We start from the raw sequence: 27,150 nt of genomic DNA, 5'->3' as shown, positions 1-27,150 counted from the left end.
TGTGTGTGCGAGAGTGTGTGTGTGTGTGAGTGTGTGTATATGTGTGTGTGTGAGTATGTGTGTGTGAGTGTGTGTATATGTGTGTGTGTGAGTGTGTGTGTGAGTGTGTGCGTGTATGTGTGTGTGAGTGTGTGTGCGTGCGCGCGCACGTGTGTGTGTGTGTGAGTGTGTGTATATGTGTGTGTGTGAGTGTGTGTGTGAGTGTGTGAGTGTGTGTGCGTGTATGTGTGTGTGAGTGTGTGCGTGTGCGCGCGGACGTGTGTGTGTGTGTGAGAGTGTGTGTGTGTGAGTGTGTGTATATGTGTGTGTGAGTGTGTGTGTGTGAGTGTGTGAGTGTATGTGTGTGTGAGTGTGTGTGCGTGCGCGCGCACGTGTGTGAGTGTGTGTGTGTGAGTGTGTGTATATGTGTGTGTGTGAGTGTGTGTGTGTGAGTGTGTGTGTGAGTGTGTGTATTTGTATGTGTGCATGAGTGTGTGCGTGAGTGTGTGAGTGTGTGAGTGTGTGAGTGTGTGTGTGTGTGTGTGTGTGTGTGTGTGTGTATGAAATGTAGCTCAGTCTCACCTTCAATTCAACTGTGTAGACAAGGACTACTTGAAGTCCTGACACTCCAGCCTATGCTTGCCAAGTGTTAGGATTACAGGTATGAGCCATCACACTCAGCTTTTTAACTTATTTTAAAGTAGAAATTCTCCAGTGTGTACTTAGCATATGAAAATTTCCAGCAAACATTTTTCAAATAATTAGAAAAATTATATTTAAAAGTTAACAAAAATATACTTCAACTTTCAGTTTTTATGTACCTTTTGATGGATATATATATAGTTAACAATTGTTAAAAAAAATCACATTTCTAAACTCTTCTCAAAGTGGTGCAATTTATCACCTTTTTCCATAATGCATTAAGTGAGATCAAAAAAGATAAATTCCTTTAAAAATGTTCTCATAGTATCTAATATTCAGATATAAATTTTTGCTTCCTAGTTCACATTTGAATAAACATATTTACAAATTTCCTCTTAAAATCCCATTATATCATTTGAGCAATGTGTTGCCCTTCAAATCAGTTGCAAAGATTGCAACTCGTTTGAAAGCACTGCCATTTTCTCACCTCCACAAGTGACCACGTGGAGACTTACAGGCTGCTACCACACATTCTAAATGAGAATGTTTGTGGCACCATCACATTCATGATCTTTTCCCACTGCACAGATAAACCTTTATTTGAAAGTTGTTAAGGTAACCAGTAATTTCTAAATTAAAGATCAATGTTTCTGTGTTTGGTAGTGACATTAACCTGGAGAAGTTCCTATCCTGTGTAGCTGGCCCTCCACAGGCCATCTCTCAATGCTAGTTATTTTACCTCCTTGCCTATTGGATGCCAGCTGAACTGACATACATTAGATATGAGTGTTGTTTTCTAATTTCTGCCCCTACTGCACTAGCTTCCTTATCCAACTATCTACAGCCTTCCACCTCTTCACTCAGCCATCTAAGTCTTGTTTGTCTTTAAAGACAAAGGCTGTCATCACCGGTCTAAGCTGGCCCAGAACCCAAGCTTTTTGCTTCCACCTCTCGAACACCGAGTACTGACTTAATGTTTTGCTGCGCTGTAAGTGCAATCTGTCTGTGTCACGCAATAAATGATCACACATTAATTCTGGAAGTGTGTGGATCTAAGACTACAGTTTCTTGTCCAAGCAGTGGTGAGATGAACCTGTACCACTGTATGGTGAGAAAGGATGAGCTTCCTAGGACACAGAAATGGTCCTCTGTGTTTCTTCCCTTCTAGCTTCAATGTTTCTCAAAATTCCTTTAGAAATTTCTAAGTAACCAAAAATTTTTTCAAGAACCTCAGGAACAGAGAGATTACACATTGTCTGTTTGATGTGATGATACATACTAGACAAAACTCCACAACTCCACGACTATTAGCCAACCATATCGACTAACATTTATTGAACTGTACTTTTTATAGTATGTACTGTAAAATACTATAAAAAAGTGCTATGTCACACATAAACATGATAATACATGTAATTATGTAACCAGTACAAGCCTATTAAAAATCAAATGTGTGTAGAATAAAAACATCGATAGGAAGAACATTTTAAAACAGGTTAAATAGTATAATTTATGTCTTTGAAACAGAAAAAAAGTATCCTCTCAATATACATCTAATGCTTGATAAGATCTTGATCTGTTTTCATACTAATTAGCAATTTTCTGGAATATCAACAACAACAACAAACTTACAGAGCCAGACAATGCTCCTGAAGTAAAGTTGATCATAAATGTTGGTTCATATAAACCAGACTTCTCACAAAGCCACTTCTTTAAATTTTCATAGTTATACCAGTACATTGCTAGAAGACAGAATGAAATGAACACAATTTAGAAAAGATTGTAGACTTTACAGAAAGAGCTATGATGTTACAAATTGAAAGGAATCAGAAACTCTTGTCTTGACACACTGCCCTTTATATCTAAAATTAGGTGGGATTAGAAGGGGAAACTTAAATTCTGAGAAATATTTTAACAGTCTTTTAAGAAAACAAAAACTTCTACATCAGTACTGTTGAAATATAATTGAGAACCTTGACAGGGCAAGTAGGAGAAAGGTCAGGGAAAGGGCAGTATATTGACAATAACAGTATAAGGACCAAGAGAAGACAAAGCACACTGATCCGGAGTGCCATGAAAGGCCACACCATGGCCAGATGAAGTATTCTAGAAATATAAGGGCATTTAATATGACTCATAATCGATATTGTATTAATAAAGCCATGGAAGAGCCTACTTATGGTGGGAAACACTTGATAAAATTAACACTCTCCTTTAAAGCAAACTCAAATTCTTGGAAATATACAGATAAAAAGATGTTTCTGATAAAAGATATGAAACAAAAATTTGTATCAAAAATAACTAATACATAGGAAGAAAGGAAATTAAGATAAATGAAAATCAAAACATTGAAGACCTACTATATATTACCTATAAAGAAGCTCAAAAGATGTTTACACTAATTAGAGTGTCTTCATTTTTTAAAAGGTAGCTAGATATCATCTAATAGGCAAAATTCAGTTGCAGCTTTATTACCCACAAACTTTACAAGACAGTTATTGTAAAAAGAACCAGCAAGGGCTGGTGAAGTAGCCCAAATGGACAGCACTGGCCTAGCACATACAATGTCCCAGGTTCAGTCCCAAAACTCAACAAAACAATGAAAGGCTACCAAAACCTGGAAGGTGAAGTGTACCTATAAAATATAGAATGCATAAAACCTTTATGAAGAAAATTTTAAATAGCTATTGAAACACTTTAAAAAATATTAACACAGATATATCAATCTTAGAAAAGAGTAAGGCAACATCAGGATTTTTTTTTTTAATAAAGAACTAGTGATTTGGTCAGTATTATTGGCAAATTATTGTCAGACAAATAGACCAGTAGGACAAAATTCATTCATACATGCAAATCTCTTTACCAACTAAAGTTACTCAATGAATGATGCTGACAATGACCTATATGTTGAGCCGTATCTACAAATCAATGATCTCTAAACAAATGGCCAATGAAACAATGCCAACCTTTGTAAGTAATCACTGAAATATAAATCAAAGTGAGATACTTTAAATAATCAAATAACCATAATTTAAGGACCTCGACAATGAAGAGCTTATGAAAGTATAAGGCAGCAGAAAACATCATAATTGGTGATAAGTGCATATATCCATACAATCACTTAAAATTTTTTACTACAATTATTCATTGTGTGTGGCTGTGAGTCCACAGGTGGAGGTCTGAAAACACCTTTACAGCAATTGGTTCTTCCTTTCGACTAGGTGGGTCTTGGAGACTGAGTCAGGTCATGAGGCTTGACGGCAAGCAGTACTGAGTCATCTTGCTGGTCCTATTTTTGTCCCTTCTGTTATTTTAAATAATTTTAAATTTTATTTCATGTGCCTGCATATATGTCTGGCATGCCAGGTGCAAACAGAAGTCAGAAGAGGGTATCATTGTTAGATCTGGAACTGGAGTTAGAATGGTTGTGAGCTGCCATGGGAGTAATGGGAACTAAACCCAAAAAAAGCAACTGCTCTTAATTGCTGAGCCATCTCTTCAGTCTTGTTTTGAGGGGTTTGTGTTGTTTTTGATACAGAGTCTTACTGTGTTGTCTAGCCTGGCCTCAAATTCATGGTGATCCTCATGTCCCAGTCTCTCAAATGTTGCTATTACAGACATGAGCCATCACACCTGGTTATAATCACTTTTTAAAAGGGTCACTTTTAGTTGGGCATAATGGCACACACCTTTAACACTCAGGAAACAGAGGTAGACAGATCTCTGTCAATTTGAGGCCAGTTTTGACTATATGTCAAGTTCCAGGTCAGTCAGGGTTACAGAGAGAGACCTTGTCTCCACAAAAATTAAACTAAAGACTCACTTTTAGTTAGCAAAATCAGAAATATATTTAAGATACTTAGATGAGTCAGCAAGTTCAATATGGGAAAACAGTTGCATAGGTATAATAAGAAACTGTATAACATTATTTATCATAGCAGTACTACTTTAGGGAGTGGCTTTGTTGGAGGAGGCGGGCTTGGAGGTCTTGTAAGTTCAAGTCTGGCCAGTGTCTCTCCTTGGTACCTTTGGATGAAGATGGAGAACTCTCAGCTCTTTCTCCAGCACCAAGTCTGCCTGCTTGCCACCATGCTTCCTGCAGTAATGGACTAAACATATAAAATTGAGATAGCCCCAATCAAATGTTTTTCTTCATAAGAGTTCCCTTTGGGGCTGGAGAGATGGCTCAGTGGTTAAGAGCACTGACTGCTCTTTCAAAGGTCCTGCGTTCAAATCCCACATGGTGGCTCACAACCATCCGTAACAAAATCTGACTCCCTCTTCTGGAGTGTCCAAAGACAGCTACAGTGTACTTACATATAATAAATAAACAAATCTTTAAAAAAAAAGAAAAAAGAGTTCTTTGTTGTTCTTCACAGCAATAAAAACCAGACTAAGACAATATACAAGAGTAAAAAGTAAGAAGACAAGTTACCTACAAAACTAAATTTATCTTATGAAATTTTTAAGTAGAAAAATAGTTTTAAAGATCAAAACTAAACAATGTATTTTTAAGCATAATAAACTGGAAAACATTTTATAGCCAAATAAGATGATAAAATTCCAGTATGGGGACAGTGTGACAGCTCAGTGGGTTGGGACATGTGTTGCTTTGTCTGACAACCTGGGTAAATCCAGAACCCACACAGTTGAAGGAGAGAACCAACTCCTATACTCTGAAGTTACCACCGGGGGTAGGGTTTGGGGCAGCAGTGCAAGGGTATATAAACAGCTTCATGATCTCACACAGTGGACAGTCAAGTTTGTATGATGACATGGCAAGTTCAGAGGTATTCAATTTGTAAACATGTATCTATGTTTCTTTTTACAAACCAGAATATATTTTTAAAAGTAAACTGGCATAGGAAACTATGATTAATTACTTACTTTATGTCTTGATAAAGTATAAAGTCAAGATAATTACCTATTTGATTTATAATAAGTCTCTTACAAAATACTTACTTAATGGAAAATTTTTAGTATTTAGTATTTAGTTTTACTAAAAAATTAAATTCAGTTAATTTAAAGATGGTCTTAAGTACATTTGTAATATTCTGATTTGTATTTTACTTGCCTTATTGACTATGATTTATTTAATTTAGGACAATGTTAGTTTATATTATCTGAGTATGAATACACACTAATGAATGCTTAGCAGCAGTTAAATATAAGGACCTGAATTAGAAGCTGTTTAATCAATAAAGGCTTGTGTAGTTCTGAAATGCAAATAATGAACTAAAGATTTGTGGTCAATGCAGAAAAAATACTTTTAAAACCTAAAAATTATATGATCTAAGCCAAAGCTACTTAAAAATTAACAGCTAGTAATAAGAGCAATCCTACCTGAGAACGGCACGTCTCTGAGAATAGTAGGAGCCCAGCCCTTCCAAAGGGAGACCCAGCCGTCTTCAGAGACTCTCTTGCTCACAAACTGATACAGTTCCTTGTAAGAAAACTTCTTAGACTGCACCTTAGTTCTGATCAATTCTAATGGACTTATCACTGTTACTGCTCCAACTAAGACAAACCAGAGAACACATGAATTAAAGCATACATGATGGGAGCAAAAATTAATGCTTATATTTTTGTTTTATAATCTCCCCCTTCCCACTACCACAAATTCTGCACTCAAGTTTCCTGCATTTGGAGAAATTGCTGGTGTCAGCACAACAGGAATGCAATGAGTAAGTCTCACCCTGGAAAAAAATCACCTTTTCGATCATGGCATCTCTACTTTCAGGTTAAGTCTATGTTCTGTATATTCTTAAATTTTTAATTAGTTCATAAAGTAAAAGGCCACTTGTGGGATTTACAGATGTCTGTTTTGGTTGATTTCTGCTCCCTTTCCTCATCTCCACAGAGACCTTTTCCTCCCTGAAGCCTTCTACCCCCGGATTTTCTCTTCCTACATCAATAGTTCAATGTGTCTATGTTATCCTCACTTATTCGTAATGCCTATAAAGATTAAAATAGAGTATCTAATGATGTCAAAAGATTTTCTCATGACAATTGTGTCAAAATAAATATATACCTTTTTCTTGGTTTCAACTCTTTCAAGGCTATTAAAAATTCTAGAGTCAATCAGAGAACCATTAAAATTGCAACCAGTATTTGCAAATAAACAACTACTGCTTCTCTTCTCTTTTGGAGGAAGGGTCTCAATATATAGAATCAGGCCTTTAGAGATCACCTCCCAGATAATGGGATTAAAATCACGTGCTACCATGCCCAACATAAGCATATTTAACAGAGAATGTCCTACATAGAGGCAATCTTCCTTCTGACTAAGCTCGAAATCCTAGAGTATAAGAAATGTTATAAAAGCTTTGGCATGAGTCATGTATGAACTCAGATATGTTGAAAATTTAGGTAAGAATCAATTCTGACATCACTTTTTTTTTTCTTTTTCTTTTTTGAAGTATAGAATAGCATTTATTCAAGGCATAGGGAGGGGAGTTAAGAGGGCAGTAGAGAAGAGAAAGGCAGAGAGAGGGAGAGTAGAGAAGTAGAGGCCGGCCATGACCACATGGAGAGAAGGGGAAGGGAGTGGGAGAGACAGGGAGCCAGAGAACAAGAGGCAAGAGAGAGATTAACAGCCTGACTTCACTCTTGCTAAGATTCAGTGAAAATGAGATAATCCTACTTCCTGATGATAATCACCTACCTACTACATGACTTGTGGAGTATAAATACCAACAATTACTACAAACTAGAATGAAAAACACATCATATCAGTATTCTGTACATTACACAGATATTCTGTAAATATCATAATTTAGATGTTCTAAGTAGAAATCTAAATAAAAACAGGATCATTACTTACATCTGGCGACAATCCCAGCAACTATTGGTATTCTGGTTTCATTTTCTCCTAATTTGGCTTTCAGAAAAGCACTTAACTGTTCATAGCAGGTAAAATAAACAACTGTGGCAGGAATTGCCATCACTCTGTCAGAAGCACACATACATAAAATATGTTCAGAATTATCAAAAGGCCCCAACTATACTGTTAAATTCACATATTATTATAATTACCTTAGGAGAGAAATATGAGTGTGTGCATATATCTGTATATTCATGTGTATTATATGCAGCTGTGTAGGTTTGTGTGTAAGCATATAGAAAGAAAAACGGTCAAAGTTGGATGTCTTGCTCAGTTGCTTTCCACCTGACTTCTTTTTGAGATAGGGTTTCTCACTGATGGTTGAACTGCTTGGTCAGCAAGCAGCAGGAGAATGTCTGTCTCTGGCTCCCAAGTGGTTGGATTACAAGTGCACACCCATGTCACAACTGAGGTCCTCAGGCTTTCACAGAGAGCACTCTACTGCCATCTTCCCAACAACAACTTTTCTTAAAAAGCTCAAGAGTAACTCTAAAACAGTTTTAAACCACAGCTCGTACATCACAGCTATTCACCAGTAGAAGTAAATTACAATGACACTGTCAGGATTATATACATTAGATGTGAAGGAATTCTGATGACATTTAAAGTGAAATATTAAAGGGAATTGTTATTTAAATATAAATAAAAATTTCAGGCACCAGTATGTCATAGAGATTAGTGCAACAAGAAAACACTTTCTGTTTATGGTGTGTCATCACAACCACAGTGACAAACCATAGCTTGGAATGCTTATATTCTATGGAGATATTCCATGCTAAGAATTTAGAAATATAAGACAAGAGGAAGCCAAAACATCAGTTTTTTGAGTTGACCATATTCATTCGCAAACTTGTATTTACTAGAAAACTAGAATTGAATATATAAATATTCAACATACCTTACAGGTTTAGCACAACAGAAAGAAAAGTATCAAATCATTTATTTTCAAATAAACAAACAAACATGTACACATGCAATAAAAACTGTACATACGGCAAGGTGGTGGAGGCACACACCTTTAATACCAGCACTAGGAAGGCAGAAGCAGGTAGATCTCTATGAGTTCAAGGCCAGCCTGGTCTACAGAGCTAGTTCCAGGATAGCTAGGGCTACACAAAGAAATTCTGTCTCAAAAAACCAAAAACTGCAAACAAACAAACAAAAAAAAGAAAGCCACTGTACATTCTGAAAGTCAGGTGAATTTTCCAAGGCAGAAACACTTCACACACTGTTGTTACTTGTTGCCAGAATAAGTACATCCTGTGCTATACCAGTAAAAGAATTTTCAAAAGTGACATCTCCTGATGTATGTATGGTCTAACTGCAATGAACAATATACATGAATATAATCTTCCTTGGGTTTTATGAGTCCCTCTAGGACATCAAATGTATAGAGTGAAACTCATAAAACAATACTTTAGGGAATGAAAGAGTTCTAATATTAAAACGCAAGGCTTTGGCTTTGCTCAACCATGTTTACGACCATAATAGAAGACAGTGAATTTCAACTTACAGTGTGGGAGGGAGGCCGCTCCACAGGGATTTTATGCCCTCATTTCGAAGAATTTTTAAAAAGGCATCCTAAAATTATAAACAGAAAGATAAACAAAATACATCTTTAAACCTAATAAAGATTTATAATGATAACTAGCATTCTGAATACTTTAAACATTAATATCTAAAATATAAGTTTCTTGGATTTATATGAATACCCATTCTTATAAAACAAGAGACAATTTCACAAACATAAGATGGAATGTTTTCAGACAGCATTCTTAGACTGAAGTCTCCACTACTTGCTTTGACTTTTTTTTTTTTTTAAACTTACTTTGTTTCTATCTAACACGCTTTTGGGGGCCTGGAGATATGGCTTAGCAGTTAAGCTTGCTCTTGCAGAGGACCTGAGCTCAGATGCCAGCACCTGTCTTAGGTGGCTCACAAATTCCTCTAACTTCAGCTCCAAACGACTTGATGCCCTCTCCCCACCTCTGGGTACTTGCACACATGTGGGCACAGACTCACACAGACACATACATGCAAGTTAAATTATTTTAAATAAAAAGTTTTCATAAGATTACTATAAAAAAAGTACAAAATTGATCGTAGAAACTCTTCTAAGTATGAAATCTGAGAAAGTGTCATTAAAGACCACATTAAGAAGTCTCTGATAAGGAGTCAAAAGCAGTCAGAATCTAAAGCAAAGCCTGCTATGCTAAACAGACAAACTCTTACAACTTAATAACAAAAACTTAAAAACCGTCAAAAAATAGAAGTTCCACCATGAAAAACTAAGTTCAATAACATTAATCACTGTGGAAATAAAAATCAGAACCACTTTGAACACAGCAGACAGATTAAAATAAAAAGACACAGGAGGTGCAGTCTGCACATCTGTAACCCCAGCTACCTTCCAGGCTCAGCCAGGCGATGGAAAATCCAAGGCCAGCCAAGGCAGCACACTGAAACCTCCTGCTTAGAAGGAAGGGAAGGAAGAGGGGGAAGGATGAAAGGAAAGGAAGGAGGAGAGGAGGGAGAGAAGAGAGGAGAGGAGAAAATGGGTCCTAGTCGGACTAGAGAAATTGGAAGCCTCATATATTGCTTATGGGGAAATAAAATGGTAAATCCACTTTGGAAAACAGTTTGGTAGTTTCTCAAAAAGCTAAACAAATTAGTACCATACAAACCAAAAATTCAATTCAGGATATACATGGGGGATATATTAAAACACATGTTCACACAAAATTTAAATGTTGAACAGGGATACAAGAGGGAGTTTTCACATATAAACTAGCATTGGCATACATCAGACCAAGTCAATCTGAAAGCCCTGCCCCTAGCTGAGGATTTCTTGGCAACTGATAGCTGCTGGGAGAAGGAGTCATTTTTCTTTGGATATGCCACCTATGAGAGGCTACTCGTGTCCCAGTAGCTGGCCCTACATGCATTCATTTACAGATGGCACTAAGTGAACTCTATAGGCTTAAAAAAAAAAGAAGAGAAAACATGAAACTGGGAGGTAAACACGGTAGTGGAGACAAGGGAGTTTGGAAGAAAGGGCATGGGGACAGACTTTATTAAAACATACTATACACATGTGTGGAATTCTTAATTAATAAAAAATACAAAAAAATTAAATGTTGATAACTGAATTATTCACTTCCTAAAGTGAAAATAACCTAAATGCCTTTAACTAATAAACAGAGAAATGAAACAAAGTGTATTCATAAAATGGTATGCTATGTAGGACTAAAAAAAAAAAAGTAAACACAAATCACAACACTGGTGCACTCAAAATACAGCGTTGAGAATAAAAGCCACTCACAAACTCACAAGCAGGAAAAGAGGAAGCTTGGTGGGAAACTGGTAAGGCAATGGCTCTGACAGGCAGCTCACTCTTCACGGCTGCTCTGTCTGGCCTCACTGGGAGAGGATGCATCTAATCTGGCAGTTGATGTGCCAGGGTTGGGGGATACCCAGGATGGAGTCCCACTCTCTTAGAGGAGAAGGGGAAGAGGGAAGGGAGGAAGGAACTTGGTGAGGGAGGGACTGGGAGGGGACCAACGTTTGGGATGTAAACAAATACATAAATTAAAAAAATATTGTTCTACTCCAGCCAACTATAACTCAGACCCTTATCAGCAAAATCAAGGAAGTGTCTAGATTTCTCCTGTAAGGTGCGTTAGCTAACTATAACACCTTCAGTGGGTTGGTGTTACAGAAGTCCAACAAGAGGAAACTTCTATTCCCCAGATAGCATTTCTGCCTACTTTGTTGGCCATTGCCTTACCAGTTTCTCACCAAGCTTCCTCTTTTCCTGCTTGTGAGTTTGTGAGTGGTATCAGAAGGCGAATAGTGGAGAGGGGAGACATTTGCCATCATCTGACAGTGGTGAGATCACTCTATCTCAGAGCCAGTCAGTGGAAAAAGCCAAAACTCACTCAAACTTGCTGCCAACGTGGGTTGAGTGGAGAACCTCGATTTCCAGCTATGCTGTATTAACCATGTGATACTCCCTCTTCCTTTTGGGAACAGTGTTGTTGTTGTTTTTAAGTTTTAAACAAAATGTTTAACTAGAATTTGGGGTTTAATAACAACATTCAAAATGCCCAGTGTTTTACGTCATTCACTATCATAAGAACTAGGGAGGTGTTATACTAAATGAAGAGAATCAATAATAAGCACTGAAATTGAGCTAAGATGTCTAGTTCTCTGACAAAGATTTCAAATTAGCCAACATTAAAAGCAAAACAAAAACACTGAATATTTATTTATCAACATACTTAAAGTAAAAAAAATGAACTGGACTGCTTCAGCTAAGAAATATATACACAAAAGGCATGACTAATAAAAATGGGATGATAAGACATGCATATAACACAAAGGCAGGCAAGAAAACAACAGAAACAGAAAGAAAATAGAACAAAACAGAAACAAAAGAGGAACAGGAAAAGGCAAGTGTACGCCCTTACATCTATAACTGCATTAATATAACTTGTCTATTAGCTGAATGAAAAAACTGACAATTAAAAACATTTAAGGAGAAATGTTTCAATTATAATGTTACAATTAGATTTAAAATGCACCAGAATCTGGTAGCACACAACTTCAATTCCCCCAATGGGGAGGCAGAGAAAGGCAGAATCCCTATGGATAACAAGTTCCAGGGCTATGTGGACTGACAATATTTCAAAAAACAAAACAAAACAAAACACACTACAAGACTACAACATAGTAAAGATGTCATTTCACTCTAAGCTGAGAAACCAGTGTAATATAATTCCTCTAAAAATAAATCTTAGAAAAGTTAAAGAATAACTAACCCTCATATACTCCTCCCACCAAACAAAATGAATGTTTATAGCAGGTTTTATACACAATAAATGAAACCTGCAAACTGCCCTGCATAGAAATGTGGCACATCCACATCAAGCCGCTGAGCAGTAAGACAGAAACAACCACTGGACTCCTGGTACAGCCAGGAAGAATCTCTGTACTATTACTATTACGCAAAGTGAACAATGTCAACTCTTAAAAGGAACTTATGTCACGATACCATCTATATAGCATTTTTTACATGACAAAATTTTCTAAACCAAGAACTGATTACAAGTTTCCAGAGGTTACAGGGTAGATAAGTGCACAAAGAAATTGGGTATTTTTCTTTAAAAGAATCAAGAAAATCCTTATACTGCTTTCTTTAAAAGTGTATTAATGTTACTACCAAGGATGAGGAATAAAACATACATAACTCTGTATGTTTTTTAAAAAATGGGAGACCTACAATTCTTTTCTTTTTTTTAAGATTTATTTATTTATTATATGTAAGTACACTGTAGCTGTCTTCAGACATCCCAGAAGAGGGCATCGGATCTCATTACAGATGGTTGTGAGCCACCATGTGGTTGCTGGGATTTGAACTCAGGACCTTTGGAAGAGCAGTCAGAGCCCTTAACAGCTGAGCCATCTCGCCAGCCTCCGTGAGACCTACAATTCTTAAGAAATTTAAAAATAATTTTAAAAAGCTACTTCCCCATATATAAACAGGATACACAAATGAAAGTTAACACAATATAAAAGGAAGATATACTTTTCTTTACCATGATTTAATAGGATGGATTTTTAATTCCCTTATAATTAGAAAGACATAGATAAGAAAACATATGATTGCCCGGAGATAGCTTACCTCCCAGGAGTACTGACACACCTCACAGGTGAGACCACCACTACTGCTCCAATACCTGGCCCAAGTGGGACTCAGGAACCACAGGGCAGCCAGGAACATGATGCTTCCTATTTCCATCTGCACCCCAGAGCTAACCCTGTGCCACAGCTCTCCATACCCAAATTCTGCCTGGAGATAGCTTGTGTCCCAGTAGTGCTGACACACCTAAGATCACAGGCTCAAAGGAGAGATAAGCTCTACTCAGAGTCAGAAAGACCAGCTAACATCGGAGATAACTAGATGGCAAGAGGCAAGCGCAAGAACCTAAGCAACAGAAATCAAGGCTACTTGGCATCATCAGAACCCAGTTCTCCCATGGCAGTGAACCCTGGATATCCCAACACACCAGAAAAGCAAGATGTAATTTTAAAATCACATCTCATGATGAGGATAGAGGACATTAAGAAGGACATAAATAGCTCCCTTAAAGAAATACAGGAGAACACAGGTAAACAGGTAGAAGCCCTTATAAAGGAAACACATAAATCCCTTAAAGAAATACAGGAAAATACAGGTGAAAGAATTGAACAAAACCTTCCAGAATCTAAAGATGGAAATAGAAACAATAAAGAAATCACAAAGGGAGACAGAAGACCTACAAAAGAGATCAGGAGTCATAGATGTAAGCATCAACAATAGAATACAAGAGATAGAAGAGAGAATCTCAGGTGCAGGAGACACAATAGAAAACATTGACACAACAGTCAAAGAAAATGCAAAATGCAAAAAGATCCTAACCTGAAGCACCCAGGAAATTCAGGATACAATGAAAGGACCAAACCTAAGGATAATACATATAGAAGAGAGCGAAAATTCCCAGTTTAAAGGGCTAGTAAGTATCTTCAACAAAATTATATGAGAAAAATTGCCTAACCTAAAGAAAGAGATGCCAATAAAGATACAAGAAACCTAAAGAACTCCAAATAGACTAGACCAGAAAAGAAATTCCTCCTGTCACAGTCAAAACAACAAATGCACAAAACAAAGAAAAAATATTAAAGCAGTAAGAGAAAAAGGTCAAGAAAGAGGTAAAGGCAGACCTACCAAAATTAACCAGATTAGTCACCAGAGACTATGAAAACTAGAAAATCCTGGGCAGATATCATACAGATCCTAAGAAAACAAAAATGCCAGCCCAGGCTACTATATCTTGCAAAACTCTCAATTACCATAGATAGAGAAACCAAGATATTCCATGATACAAAATTATACAATATCTTTCCACAAATCCAGCCCTACAAAGGATAGTAGATGGAAAACTCAATGACAGGGAGGGAAACTGCACCCTCAAAAAAGCAAGAAATTAATCTTCTTTCAACAAACCCAAAAGGAGATAGCCACACAAACATAACTCCACCTCTAACAACAAAAATAACAGGAAGCAACAATCATTGGTCTTTAATATCACTTAACATCAATGGATTCAATTCCCCAATAAAAAGACACAGACTAACAGACTGGATACATGAAAAGGACACAGCATTTTGCTACACACAGCAAACACACCTCAGTGACAAAGACAGACACTACCTCAAAGTCTGGAAAAAAACTTCCCAAGCAAATGGTCCCAAGAAACAAGCTAGAATAGCCATTATAATATCAAATAAAATCGACTTTCAACCAAAAATTATCAAAAAAAGATGAGGAAGGTCACTCTATACTCAAGGTAGGAAAATTCTAACAAGATGAACTCTCAATTCTGAACATCTATGCCCCAAATGCAAGAGCACCCACTTTTGTAAAAGAAATGTTGCTAAAGCTCAAAGCACACATTGAACCTCACAGAATAACAGTGGGGGACTTCAATATCTCACTCTCACCAATGGACAGATCACGGAAACAGAAACTAAACAGAGGGACAGTGAAACTAACAAAAGTTATGAACCAAATGGACCTAACAGAAATCTACAAAGCATGTCATCCTAAAACATTTCATCAGCACCTCATGGTACCTTCTCCAAAATTGACCATATAATTGATCACAAAACAGGCCTCAACAGATACAAGAAGATTGAAATCCCATGTACCCTATCAGATCACCTCAGACTAAGGCTGGTCTTCAATAACAACAAAAACAACAGAAAGCCCACATACACATGGAAGCTCAATAACTCTTTACTCAATGATAACTTGGAAGGAAGACATAAAGAAAGAAATTAAAGACTTTTTAAAATTTAATGAAAATGAAGGCACAACATACCCAAACTTATGGGACACAATGAAAGCAGTGCTAAGAGGAAAACTCATAGCTCTGAGTGCCTTCAAAAAGAAACTGGAGAGAGCATATACTAGCAGCTAGATAGCACATTTGAACAAAAAGAAGCAAATACACCTAAGAGGAGTAGATGGCAGGAAATAATCAAACTCAGGGCTGAAATCATCCCAGTAGAAACAAAAAGAACTATATAAAGAATCAACAAAACTAGGAGTTGGTTCTTTGAGAAAACCAACAAGATAGGTAAATTCTTAGCCAGACTAACTAAAGGGCTCAGAGACAGTATCCAAATTAACAAAATCTGAAATGAAAAGGGAGAAACAACAACAGAAACCAAAGAAATTCACAAAATCATCAGATCCTACTACAAAAGCCTATACTCAACAAAACTGGAAAATCTGGATGAAGTGGATAATTTTCTAGACAGATGCCAGGTACCAAAGTTAAATCAGGATCAGATAAACCATCTAAACAGTCCTATAACCCTAAAGAAATAGAAGCAGTCATTAAAAGTCTCCCAACCAAAAAAAGTCCAGGACCAGATGGTTTTAGTACAGAATTCTATTAGACCTTCAAAAAAGACCTAATACCAATAAACACCCTTCAAAACTATTCCATAAAATAGAAAGATAAAGAGCACTACGTAATTCATTCTATAAAGCCACAGTTACATTGATACCAAAACCACACAAAGACCCAACAAAGAAAGAGAACTTCAGACCAGTTTCCCTTATGAATATCAATGCAAAAATGCTCAATAAATTTTTCGCCAATCCAATCCAAGAATACATGAAAACAATCATTCATCACGAATTGGGAAAGATCCCAGATCACACGGGCATAGGGGAAAATTTCCTGAACAGAACACCAATGGCCCAGGCTCTAAGATCAAGTATAGACAAATGGGATCTCATAAAATTGAAGCACTTCTGTAAGGCAAAGGACACTATCATCAGGACAAAATGCCAACCTACAGATTGGGAAAAGATCTTTACCTGATACTACATCTGTTGGAAGGCTAATATCCAATATGTACAAAGAACTCAAGAAGTTAAAGACTCCAGAGAACCAAATAACCCTATTAAAAAAATGGAGTACAGAGCTAAACAAAGAATTCTCAACTGAAGAATCTCAAATGGCTAAGAAGCACCTAAAGAAATGTTCAACATCCTTAGTCATCAGGGAAATGCAAATCAAAATGACCCTGAGATTCCACCTCACACCAGTCAGAATGGGTAAGAGCAAAAACTCAGGTGACAGCAGATTCTGGCATTGCTGGTAGAATTGTAACCTGGTAAAACCACTCTGGAAATCAGTTTGGTGGTTCCTCAGAAAATTAAACATAGTGCTACATGAGTACCCAGCTATAACATTCCTGAGCTTATACCCAAAAGATGCTCCAACATATAACAAGGGCACATGCTCTAGTATGTTCATAGCAGCCATATTAATAATAGCCAGAAGCTGGAAAGAACCCAGATGTCCCTCAACCGAGGAACAGATACAGAAAATGTGGTACATCTGCACAGTGGAGTACTACTCAGCCATTAAACAATGACTTCATGAAATTCTTGGGCAAATGGATGGATCATCCTGAATGAGGTAATTCAGTCACAAAAGAATACACATGGCATGTACTCATTGATAAGTGGATATTAGCCAAAAAGCTTGGAATACCCATGATACAACTCACAGACCACATGAAGCTCAAGAAGAAGGAAGACCAAAAGTGTGGATGCTTCAGCCCTACATTGAAGAGGAAACAAAATAATCAGGGGAGGTAGAGGCGGGGGGAGGGACTTGGGAGGAAGAGAGTAGGGGGAGGGGAAAAGGGGGGATAGGATCAGGTGTGGAAGGAGAGGTGGAGATATACACAGGGTCAGGAAATTGAATAGAGGTGTGTAGCAGTTAGGGATGGGGAACTTGGGGTAGTCACCATAAAGTCCCAGATATCAGGAAAGCAAGAAGTTCCTAGGACCCAGTGGGGATGACATTAGCTGAAATACCCAACAAAGGGGAGAGAGACCTGTAGAGACCATATGCAGAGGTTAAGCATAGCCCCCAGGTAAGGGATGGGGCCACCAACTTATCTAAAAAATTTTAACCCAGAATTGCTCCTGTCTAAAGGAAATACAGGGACAAAGAGTGGAGCAGAGACTGAAGGAAAGGCCATCCAGAGACTGCCCCACCTGGGGATCAATTCCATATGAAGCCATCAAACCCAGTCACTATTGTTGATTCCAAGAAGTGCTTGCTGACTGGAGCCTGATACAGACAGCTGTCTCCTGAGAGGCTCTGCCAGAGCTTGACCAATACAGATGGGGATGCTTGCAGCCAAACATTAGACTGAGTACAGGGACATCAATGGAGGGGTTAGGGGAAGGACTGAAGGAGCTGAAAGGGTTTGCAACCCATAGGAAGAACAACAATATCAACCAACCAGACCCCCCAGCATTCCTAGGGACTAAACCACCAACCAAAGAGTATACATGGAGGGACCCATGGCTCTAGTTGCATATGTAGCAGAGGATGGCCTTGTCTGACATCAATAGGAAGGGAAGCCCTTGTTCCTGAGAAGGCCTGATGTCCCAGTGTAGGGGAATGCCAGGGCACTGAGGTGAGTGGGTGGGGGAGAGGGATGGGATATGGGGTCTGTGGAGAAGAAACTAGGAAGGGGGATAACATTTGAAATATAAATAAATAAAATAACCAATTAAAAAATAAAATAAAAAGACTTAAAAAAAGAAAAAGAAAAAAAACATACAAAGATTGCAAATAAAAGCATGTCTTTACCAATGATCCATGGAAGTTTCCTGGCTTCTTATACCACACTTTCTTGCTTTCCTCTTCACAGATACACATGTGATCCATGAGTCCATTACTGTATAAAAAACACTTTCCTAAGAAAGTAGAGTACAATTACAGTACTTATTTCACAAAGCTATATTTTTTTTCACAGATAAAATGCACGTACAGTGAGACTAGAAAATTACAGAAAGAGAACTTCCTGGCTGGAACCTATATAACCTATATAACCTATATAAGTTTGTTTAAGGTAACTCTGAATTGGCCTCTAAACTCACACTGAAGTGACAACATGAATTACTGGGTTTTATATTTTCTGAAACACGGCTTTAAAAACATCTGCACAGAAATATATTTTAGGTTACCTGCGGGATGGGAGGTGGAAGAAAGAGAGACATGTTTACATGTCAACTCTTGCACACATGGGAAATTCATGTCAAAATAAGCAGAACAAACATTATTAATATAAGTAGTGTAATGCTTGTCCTTTTCTCTATGTGTACTGCTATGTCTAGCCAGCTGTTAGCTTACCTAATTTACCACAACTTGTCCTAATGGTTTCATACTTGCTGACCAGATTGTCCTGTGTCAACTACAGAAATCCTGTGTGTCATAATATCATCTGCTCTGCTTCTACAACTTTAATATGCAAAAGTAACCTTTTAGTCTCTTTTTACATTTATCTTTATCTGAAATACGACTATTCATTTGACCTCAATTCTATATACTTAACAGGAAAGATTTATATAATGTTTTATTATTCTTTCCTTTTCTTCCCCCTCTACTGTATTGCCACTAAGAATAGAACCCAGGGCTTCATACAAGCAAGGAAAGTGTTGCACCATCTAAGCCACATTCTCACAGCAGGGAGGAAAGCACTGCCCCATGGGAGCTACACTCTCACAGCAGTGAGGAAAGCACTGCCCCATCGGAGCCACACTCTCACAGCAGTGAGGAAAGCACTGCCCCATCGGAGCCACACTCTCACAGCAGTGAGGAAAGCACTGCCCCATGGGAGCTACACTCTCACAGCAGGGAGGAAAGCACTGCCCCATCGGAGCTACACTCTCACAGCAGGGAGGAAAGCACTGCCCCATCGGAGCTGCATTCTCACAGCAGGGAGGAAAGCACTGCCCCATCGGAGCTGCATTCTCACAGCAGGGAGGAAAGCACTGCCCCATGGGAGCCGCACTCTCACAGCAGTGAGGAAAGCACTGCCCCATCCACACTCTCACAGCAGGGAGGAAAGCACTGCCCCATCCACACTCTCACAGCAGGGAGGAAAGCACTGCCCCATCCACACTCTCACAGCAGGGAGGAAAGCACTGCCCCATCGGAGCCGCACTCTCACAGCAGAGGATTCAAATGAGGCAGTTCCCTACCACTCAGCCAGCTCTTGCTACTTGTGTTTGATACCCTACCCTTACACAGTTGGCCGATTACAGTGCTGGCATTCTTGTCCATCTGATACAATACAGAATTATTTTTATCAAATTCCACACAAATCCGTAATGAGTAATAGTGCATTATAAATTAACAGAGAAACAGTTAGGCTAAGTGCAGATCTACACATCTTGTCTGTTCCTACAAATCCAATCCACAGTGTCACCCCCAGCTCTGCAGCAGAGCACCTGCTGTGGCTTACCTTCACCCCTGTGCCCCATTTCCAATGATCACACAGCTCATCCCCTCCAAAATCCCCACCTCGCCCCCACTCATCACTCATTGCTTTATTTCAGCCTCCAACTCTAGCAGATCCCAGCAACTCCTGGGAACCCATGGGACACTCAGCCCAGGGAAGTGGGTAGGCTAACTGCAGTTCTTCATTCACCTCTCCCTCTTCTCCACACACAATCCTCCAGTCTCACACTCATCAAGGTAGCAGGCTACCGGCTGAGGGCCCCCTCCTCCTCCCACCCCCACATCCAGCTGGTAAAGCAGATCTTCTCCTACAATCTTCCTCCCTACTCAGCCCAAGCCCAACTCTAGCAGGCTTTCTCTGGAATACTAAACATATAAAACAAAGAAAGAAACCTATATGGGATAAAGACCAAGTAACACATAAAGGCAGACCTACTCGAGTAACGCATAACTTCTCAATGGGAACTAAAAACTAGAAGGGCCTAGACAGATGTTGGCTCTCAGACCACAGATGCCAGCCCAGACTCCTATACCCAGCAAAATGGTCAATCACAAATTTTTATTTAAAAAAAAAAAAGTACATTTTTTTTTCTGCCTATACCTCGCTAAGTACAATTAAATGGTGGAAAAATGTTTCTAGATAAGGCATCAATTCTAATTAATTAACAAAAATATCATGGAAACAAACATGAGTATAATAACATTTTTAAAAGTCTAAAAAAACAAGTTTAAAGAGTTTAATATGCATACCTTTGGGGAATGGGTTGTTCTGGGCTTGGAGTCGAATTTTAACAACATCCAGGGGTGTCACTATGGATATATAAATTTTAATTTAGATATGATATCTCTAAATTTCAATGATGTATATGGTAAGTTAGAAAACTATACATCAAGTCATACTTTTCCTCATTCTATGCAAAGGATAAGCTGTTTATCTAAGAATAGCAATGAATATGTGTCCCACCACTGAGATGCTCCTAATGTGGACCTCAGCATTTCTGTCCACAAGATGGACTGCAAATCACTTCTCACAAGGACTACACTAATGGAATTGTAGTTTAAAGCCATTAGGAACTTGAATTCTAAGTTAAAGATACAACATAAAACAACTGGTTTATATGTTCTAATCATTTGTTATCTTAATTAAACAAACTAGTAAACATAGAAGCATTCAAATGTTAACCTATCACTTATACCATTTGACTATGGCTATGTGAAACACAAGAAGCTAAATCCACTTGAGAAAATCTTTTAAGTTACCCCAAATTATGTTATTCTCTATGCAAATATTTTATTCTTTTTTGTTTGTTTAAAAAACTTAAAAGAATTGTAAAAGTTTAAGAATATTGAAAGGGACCTCTAAGAATTCTTATTTTAAAATATATATTTCTCCCTCCTTTTTTTGTTTTTTTAAGAGTCCCTCTATTAATGTAGCCTGGTTGTCCTGGAAGTCCTATGTACATGGGGCTGCCCTACAAAGATCCACATATCTTTGCTTCCCAAGACTTGGAATTAAAGTTGTGTAATACCACACTCCACCGAGACCTCTATTTTCAGTAAAAAGATAAGCCTCAGAAAAATGGGTACTGTAGCAGCAACGTGTGTGAGTGAACAGGCAAGGACTAAGATCTGATACTCTTTTTTTTTTTTCTTCTCTTAATATTATTGTGCTAAATCACTGGAATCCTGCATATTCCATACAATCATTAGTTTGGTAGTTCAAGAGATAGCTCAGTAAAGTGCTTGCCACACAAGCATGCAGACTAGCGTTTGACTCCCCAACATCCACATTTAAACATTGGGCCCAGTAGGACAGACTGGATTCCTAGCTCAGGAAGGCAAAGACAAAGAGGATCCCTAGCGTGTGCTATCCCTGGGGTCAGCTTTAGTGAGAGACCTTGTCTCAAAAACTAAAGTGAAGAAGGACTGAAGACATCCAGCACTGAACTCTGGGCTCCACATACTTGCACACACATAAGCAAGTATGCGTATGTACACAATAAATTCACAGGCACACACGCAAATAAGGGACAGAGCAACAGAAGATGTTGGCATTGACTTCTGGCTGCCACATGCACATGCGCACGAACAACAAACATGCATATGTGCATGTATCCCACACCACTCCCCTCAAAAAATAATATCATTACTTCACAGATAATAAACTCTAATAGAATATCAGAGTTACATAATCTGTACTAGTAACATAATTTTACCCATTAGTGATGTCAATACAGCTCCAGTACAAGAGGCAATCATTTGCTGAAGAGGGGTCACTTGGATTGGTGGTGGCGGCCCTTCAGTTTCAGGCTCCATATCTTTAACTAGTTGAAAAAAAAATCCATTAAAGCAAAAATTAAGATAATATGTGTGCACATCTATATAATACATCTATGTATATATGTAATTAAATTGAATGGCAAATACCTTCAAAATTACCTGTTAAGTTATAAAAGCAATAATCAGGAGTGCTTGCCTAACATGCCCAAATCTTGTGTTTGATCCTCAGAACTACAAAAATAAACAAAATAGAATAGAATAAAATACATCAAAACGCATGTTTTTATCACTGCCAAAAGTAAGTATGTTATAAATGGAAGCTAGCATGCAACTGGCACTAATAGCATATACCTTCTGGTAAGAATGTGTTTGGTTAAGCTGTATGAGTAGTATTACATTTGCAAGACAGATAACCAACAGGTACAGAAACATCCTTTGACCAAGAGCCTGAGAAAAAGCAGCTAAGCGATGAAAATTTACAAAATCTCCATGTTTGCAGATAAACATTACTTAGGTATCTTCTCTACTCTGGAACAGACTACTACTCAATATAGCACAGTTTTTATTGTACACCGATAGTTGTTACATAGTTATAATATAAAAACACACAGCCTTAATCAGTATTTTTTTTTTGGTTTTTCGAGACAGGGTTTCTCTGTGTAGCCCTGGCTGTCCTAAAACTCACTCTGTAGACCAGGCTGGCCTTGAACGCAGAAATCCACCTGCCTCTGCCTCCCAGGTGCTGGGATTAAAGGTGTGCATCACCACTGCCCAGCTCTTAATCAGTAACTCTACAAAAACTTAATGAGACAGGCAATATTATTACTTTTTGGAAGTCATATATACATATACAAATACATAGATATTGACATATGTGCAAATGCTCTGTTTTGAAAAACAGTAAATTTATGTTTAGTTAGTACTCTGCTATAAATATAAACAAACACTATGATAAATGTTTATGTCATTTTTAATGCTTGCGGAGTAGTATATAATTAGTATATTAAACAATCTCTTATACTTAGGTTTTCAAATTCTCAATGGGAAACCATTTTGATATAATATCCAATTCATGTATCCTTTTGTAGTCTTCCTATACTTATCTCAGCAAGGAAACTAAGAGAGGCTATAATATTAAATACAGAGCAGGGTATGGTGACACATTCCTCTAATCCCAGCAGTTGGGAAACAGAGACAGGAGAATGAGTTCAGGGCCTGTCTGGCCTACATACTGACTTCCAAGATAGCCAGAAAACCCAGGGAGACCCAGTCTCAAAGAAATCAAAACCAACCAAACAAGCAAACAAATAAACCCCCCTTACTACAAAGCCTGCAGTGGCGATGAGCACCTGTAATGCCAATCCCAGGAGCTGATGCAGAAGGGTGGCAGGTCCAAACCAGTCTGAACACTACAGCAAGACTCTGTCTCTCACAAACAAACATATTTTGATACAAACTTCCTTTCTAGAAAGACAGAGGAATGTACACTTTCATGGGCAGCATGTCATTCCAACCACTCTGGTGTTCACAAACCCTCTCTTTAACATTACAAACAAGTCTTGTCCCCTCCCTGTCCTCTGCTTCCAGGATGTCAAGAGCTGAACTCTCTGCTCCCCTAAGCACTTCAACCACAAAGTTACATATCAACAGTTGGCAGATAAGTCTAATACCAATAATTATGATTAGAGGCCTCAAGTGAGCAGCAGATAAACACTGGGTCTAAGTCAGGCTTATTATGAATAGGAAAGAAAGAAAATACCTTTTGGTAAGAAAGGCTTAAATAGAACCAGTAAACAGGAAAGTGTTACAAAAATATTCATCTAAACTCAAGAATATATTTGGTTATGTTTGACATGATATGGAAAAAGCTGATGAGGTCACCTTCTATAATCACCAAATGGTAAGGCAGACTGCACAGACATTAACTTCATTAATAGACAAAAACATTACAAAACAAAGGGGTTAATATTTGGCTGCTGATATAACTCAGTGGTAAAGCACAAAGTACCCAGTTCAGTGTCTAGAATACACAAGCGCGCGCGCGCACACACACACACACACACACACACACACACACTCTTACTTAGAATTCGTATCAGGTCATAAAATTGCTTTAAGGCTAGACCAGTTCTAACTGAATTAATTTCTCCTGACTCACAGTCAGATAAATGTGCACTTAGTTCCAGGGGTGTCCAAACTTTTGACATGTTACACCATGTTGCCATCTACAAATGTGCTGGGCCACATTCACAGCTATCCTAGGATGCATTTAGTTTATGGGCCACAAGTCGGCTTCCAGCTTTCATCCCAGAACCTGGGAGGCAGAGGTAGGCAGATCTCTTAGTTTGAGGCCAACCTGGTTGACATAATGACATGTAGACCATGATAACCAGAGCTACATAATGACATGTAGTCCATGACAACCAGAGTTACATACTGAGACCATGTCTCAAAAAATAAAATAAAATAAACAAAAACAACAAGTTGGATGCACAAAATTCTGCCCAATGTTTCTGTCTGTTTTCTTAATACAGAATGACTTAATACAGGTTCTTACTATAAATAACTCTGGCCCCACTCATTCATTTTTGTGTGTAAAGCCTTCTTCTTTTTGTGTGTGTGTGTGTGTGTGTGTGTGTGTGTGTGTGTGTGTAAAGCCTTCTTTACATCTTAAGGACTCTAGTAAAGTCCATTTCCAAGATCTTTAGGCTGGGTTTAGTCATCATTTCTGTAATTCCAGCACTTGGCAGGCTGATGCAAGAAGATCTCTATTGAATTCAAGGTCAGCCTGGGCTAGACATTAAGTCCCAGGCTAGGTTGGACTACAAGGGAGACCATCTCAAAACAACAAAAATATAAACCACATTCTTTTATAGACTCAGTTACTGATAGAATGTGTAGAGACTTCTATCTTCATACAACCAAGTCCTTCTTCCTATGGCTGCTGTAAGACTTGGGTTCCAGGTGACACTGGGTGATGAAGTGAAAAATCACTACCTAGGTGGTGAGTAGATGTTTTGCTTATTCATAGTTTGGAATTATTCCTTACATAACACATATGGGGAGTCTAATAACGTGGTTCCAACTCTTTCATTGTCCTATCTTAGAAGAAATATGTCACTTTTCACAAGAGCATAAAATGAGTTCCAGTTTTATTTTCCAAAGAAACATGATTACATCTTTCCCATATCCTGAAAACTTCAAAAGAAAAAATTAAGAAAGAAAGAAAGAAAGAAAGAAAGAAAGAAAGAAAGAAAAAGAAAAACAAACCGCTTTCCCTTCTATCACTCCTTCCTTACTGGCAGTTCTTCTTTCATTCAGTGCACTCAATCTGTGACTTCTGGTCCACTGGTTTTTATCTAGTACTTCAAAATATTACCATTCAAATTGTAATTACCTCTATTATCACTCTAACTGCCATTAAGGAAGTGGATGGCACCTCCCAAGTCGCCCAGAAAGCCTACAGGTCAGGTTCTAGTCGGTTTGAACTCTGTTGGGGCCAAAGTTGGGCAAGGGTCATCAACAAGACAGTAAAATTAGAATTCTTACTGTTCTAGGCTTGTAGTATGCTTTCAAGAATATTCCCCTTAGTCTCCCTAAACAGCTAAGAACCAGTACTCTTTTTCACAGGCTACCTCAGAGCCTCGGAATTATCTAATTCCTACATTAGAGAAGCCGGGAACCCAGAGAAAATACCATGTCTTCCCACCATTAAGTTTTGTTCCCAGTCTCTTCTAAGTCCTCAGCTTGCTCTCCCTTTCTTCACTCTGAATTCCTTATCCCCGACTCTCTCCACTTGTTCATCTCACAAGCTCTACTCCAAGGCATTCTGCCCTTCCTTGTGGCTTTAATTCTACTCTATGTTAGTGTTTCTCAAACATTTAAACCATTTTACAAACATGGAAATTCTGTGTTCTTTCTGTAGTTTACACTTTGAAAATTGAAACCTCTCCGCAAATTTTTTAAAATGTTTGCTCAAACTGTATCTCTTCCTTCTCAAGATCTGTTCATCGTGTGTATATAAACTTATCAGTACAATGTCTCTAAACATATATTTCCCTTTCTGGCTTCCTCCTCCACACATTTTTTGTGACTACAAATTACCACCAACTGTCTTAAGCAGTTGAATAAAGACAGACAGTTCTGTGACTGTTGCTCCAGCTTCCATCCTTAATCTGTTTAAAACAAAATCATTTCTTTTAGCAATCCTAATCCAACCTGATGTTATCTTTGGCTAATAGTCTCACAATTCAACTGTCTGTGCCTGAATATACTTATTTGCACTGACTGTCTTGAGGTACTCCGTCAAAAATCAATACTATAAGGAGTGTCTATCATAGCCAGGAGTTAAGAAATGCAGAACAGTATAAAGCATAACGTTTATAAGGGTAGGAGCAGAAGTAGACTCCAAACAAGTTTTGTGAGGCATTTTCTCATTTACAAAGCAAAATTAAAACAAATCACAGACACTTGAATTTCGTCTGGAATCATAATCCCGTAACTATTCCCGTTTTATAAATAAAAAATCCCTGAGACTTCATCTTTCACTCGTTTATTACTGCAAAAAAAAAAAAAAAAAAGGAAATTATACACACAGAGAGAAAGAACAGGTCTCTACAGAACAGAGTACCCAAAGGGCTGCGAGAGTCGGATCCGGCGGGTGGACCCCGGCCCCGCCGCCACCCCGGCCACCCGGGACCTTTGCGGCCTGTCTGCAGGTCGGCGGCAGCCCAGGACCAGCCCTGCGTTCCACACAGGGTTAAATGGAGTACCTGGTGGCGAGGCGACTGCTAGGCAGCGGTCCCAGCAAACCTCGCAGGTGATGACGGCACTGTGGTGAAGCCTCGGAGGCTGCGTCCCCCGCCCGGGCTGCCGCAGCGCCGCAAGTTGCAGAGCGAGCCGGAACTCGAAGTGGACGGCCAGAGACCTGGGGTCTGAGGCGAGGCGGGCCCGCGCACTGGGGGCGTGGCGGGGGCGGGGCCA

The 27,150-nt window shown here is 38.5% G+C and overlaps 1 protein-coding gene and 1 pseudogene across 2 annotated transcripts in view; both read right to left on the bottom strand.

Annotated features, from left to right (window-relative positions):
- The window catches only part of Slc25a40 (solute carrier family 25 member 40), a 32,219-nt gene extending 5,111 nt beyond the window's left edge, over positions 1-27,108 (bottom strand). The window contains exons 1-9 of one of the 2 annotated variants that reach the window (XM_031379996.1): positions 26,940-27,108; positions 22,327-22,398; positions 22,104-22,211; positions 20,638-20,697; positions 18,235-18,341; positions 9,018-9,085; positions 7,445-7,569; positions 5,965-6,138; positions 2,254-2,363 (exon numbers count right to left, since the gene is read on the bottom strand). In XM_031379996.1, the coding sequence (XP_031235856.1) occupies positions 2,254-2,363; positions 5,965-6,138; positions 7,445-7,569; positions 9,018-9,085; positions 18,235-18,341; positions 20,638-20,697; positions 22,104-22,203 (744 nt within the window). In that variant the 5' untranslated portion in view covers positions 22,204-22,211; positions 22,327-22,398; positions 26,940-27,108. The remainder of the gene's footprint in view (positions 1-2,253; positions 2,364-5,964; positions 6,139-7,444; positions 7,570-9,017; positions 9,086-18,234; positions 18,342-20,637; positions 20,698-22,103; positions 22,212-22,326; positions 22,399-26,939) is intronic. The other variant, XM_031379997.1, reaches the window with a different exon arrangement.
- Positions 6,179-6,370, bottom strand: LOC116097645 (annotated as a pseudogene).
- Positions 27,109-27,150: the final 42 nt, after the last annotated feature.

This window comes from Mastomys coucha, unplaced genomic scaffold (genome assembly GCF_008632895.1).
Source record: "Mastomys coucha isolate ucsf_1 unplaced genomic scaffold, UCSF_Mcou_1 pScaffold19, whole genome shotgun sequence".
NCBI lineage: Eukaryota > Metazoa > Chordata > Mammalia > Rodentia > Muridae > Mastomys > Mastomys coucha.
The sequence above is the reverse complement of the archived record's forward strand: the minus strand, read 5'-3'. Positions and strand labels throughout refer to the sequence as shown.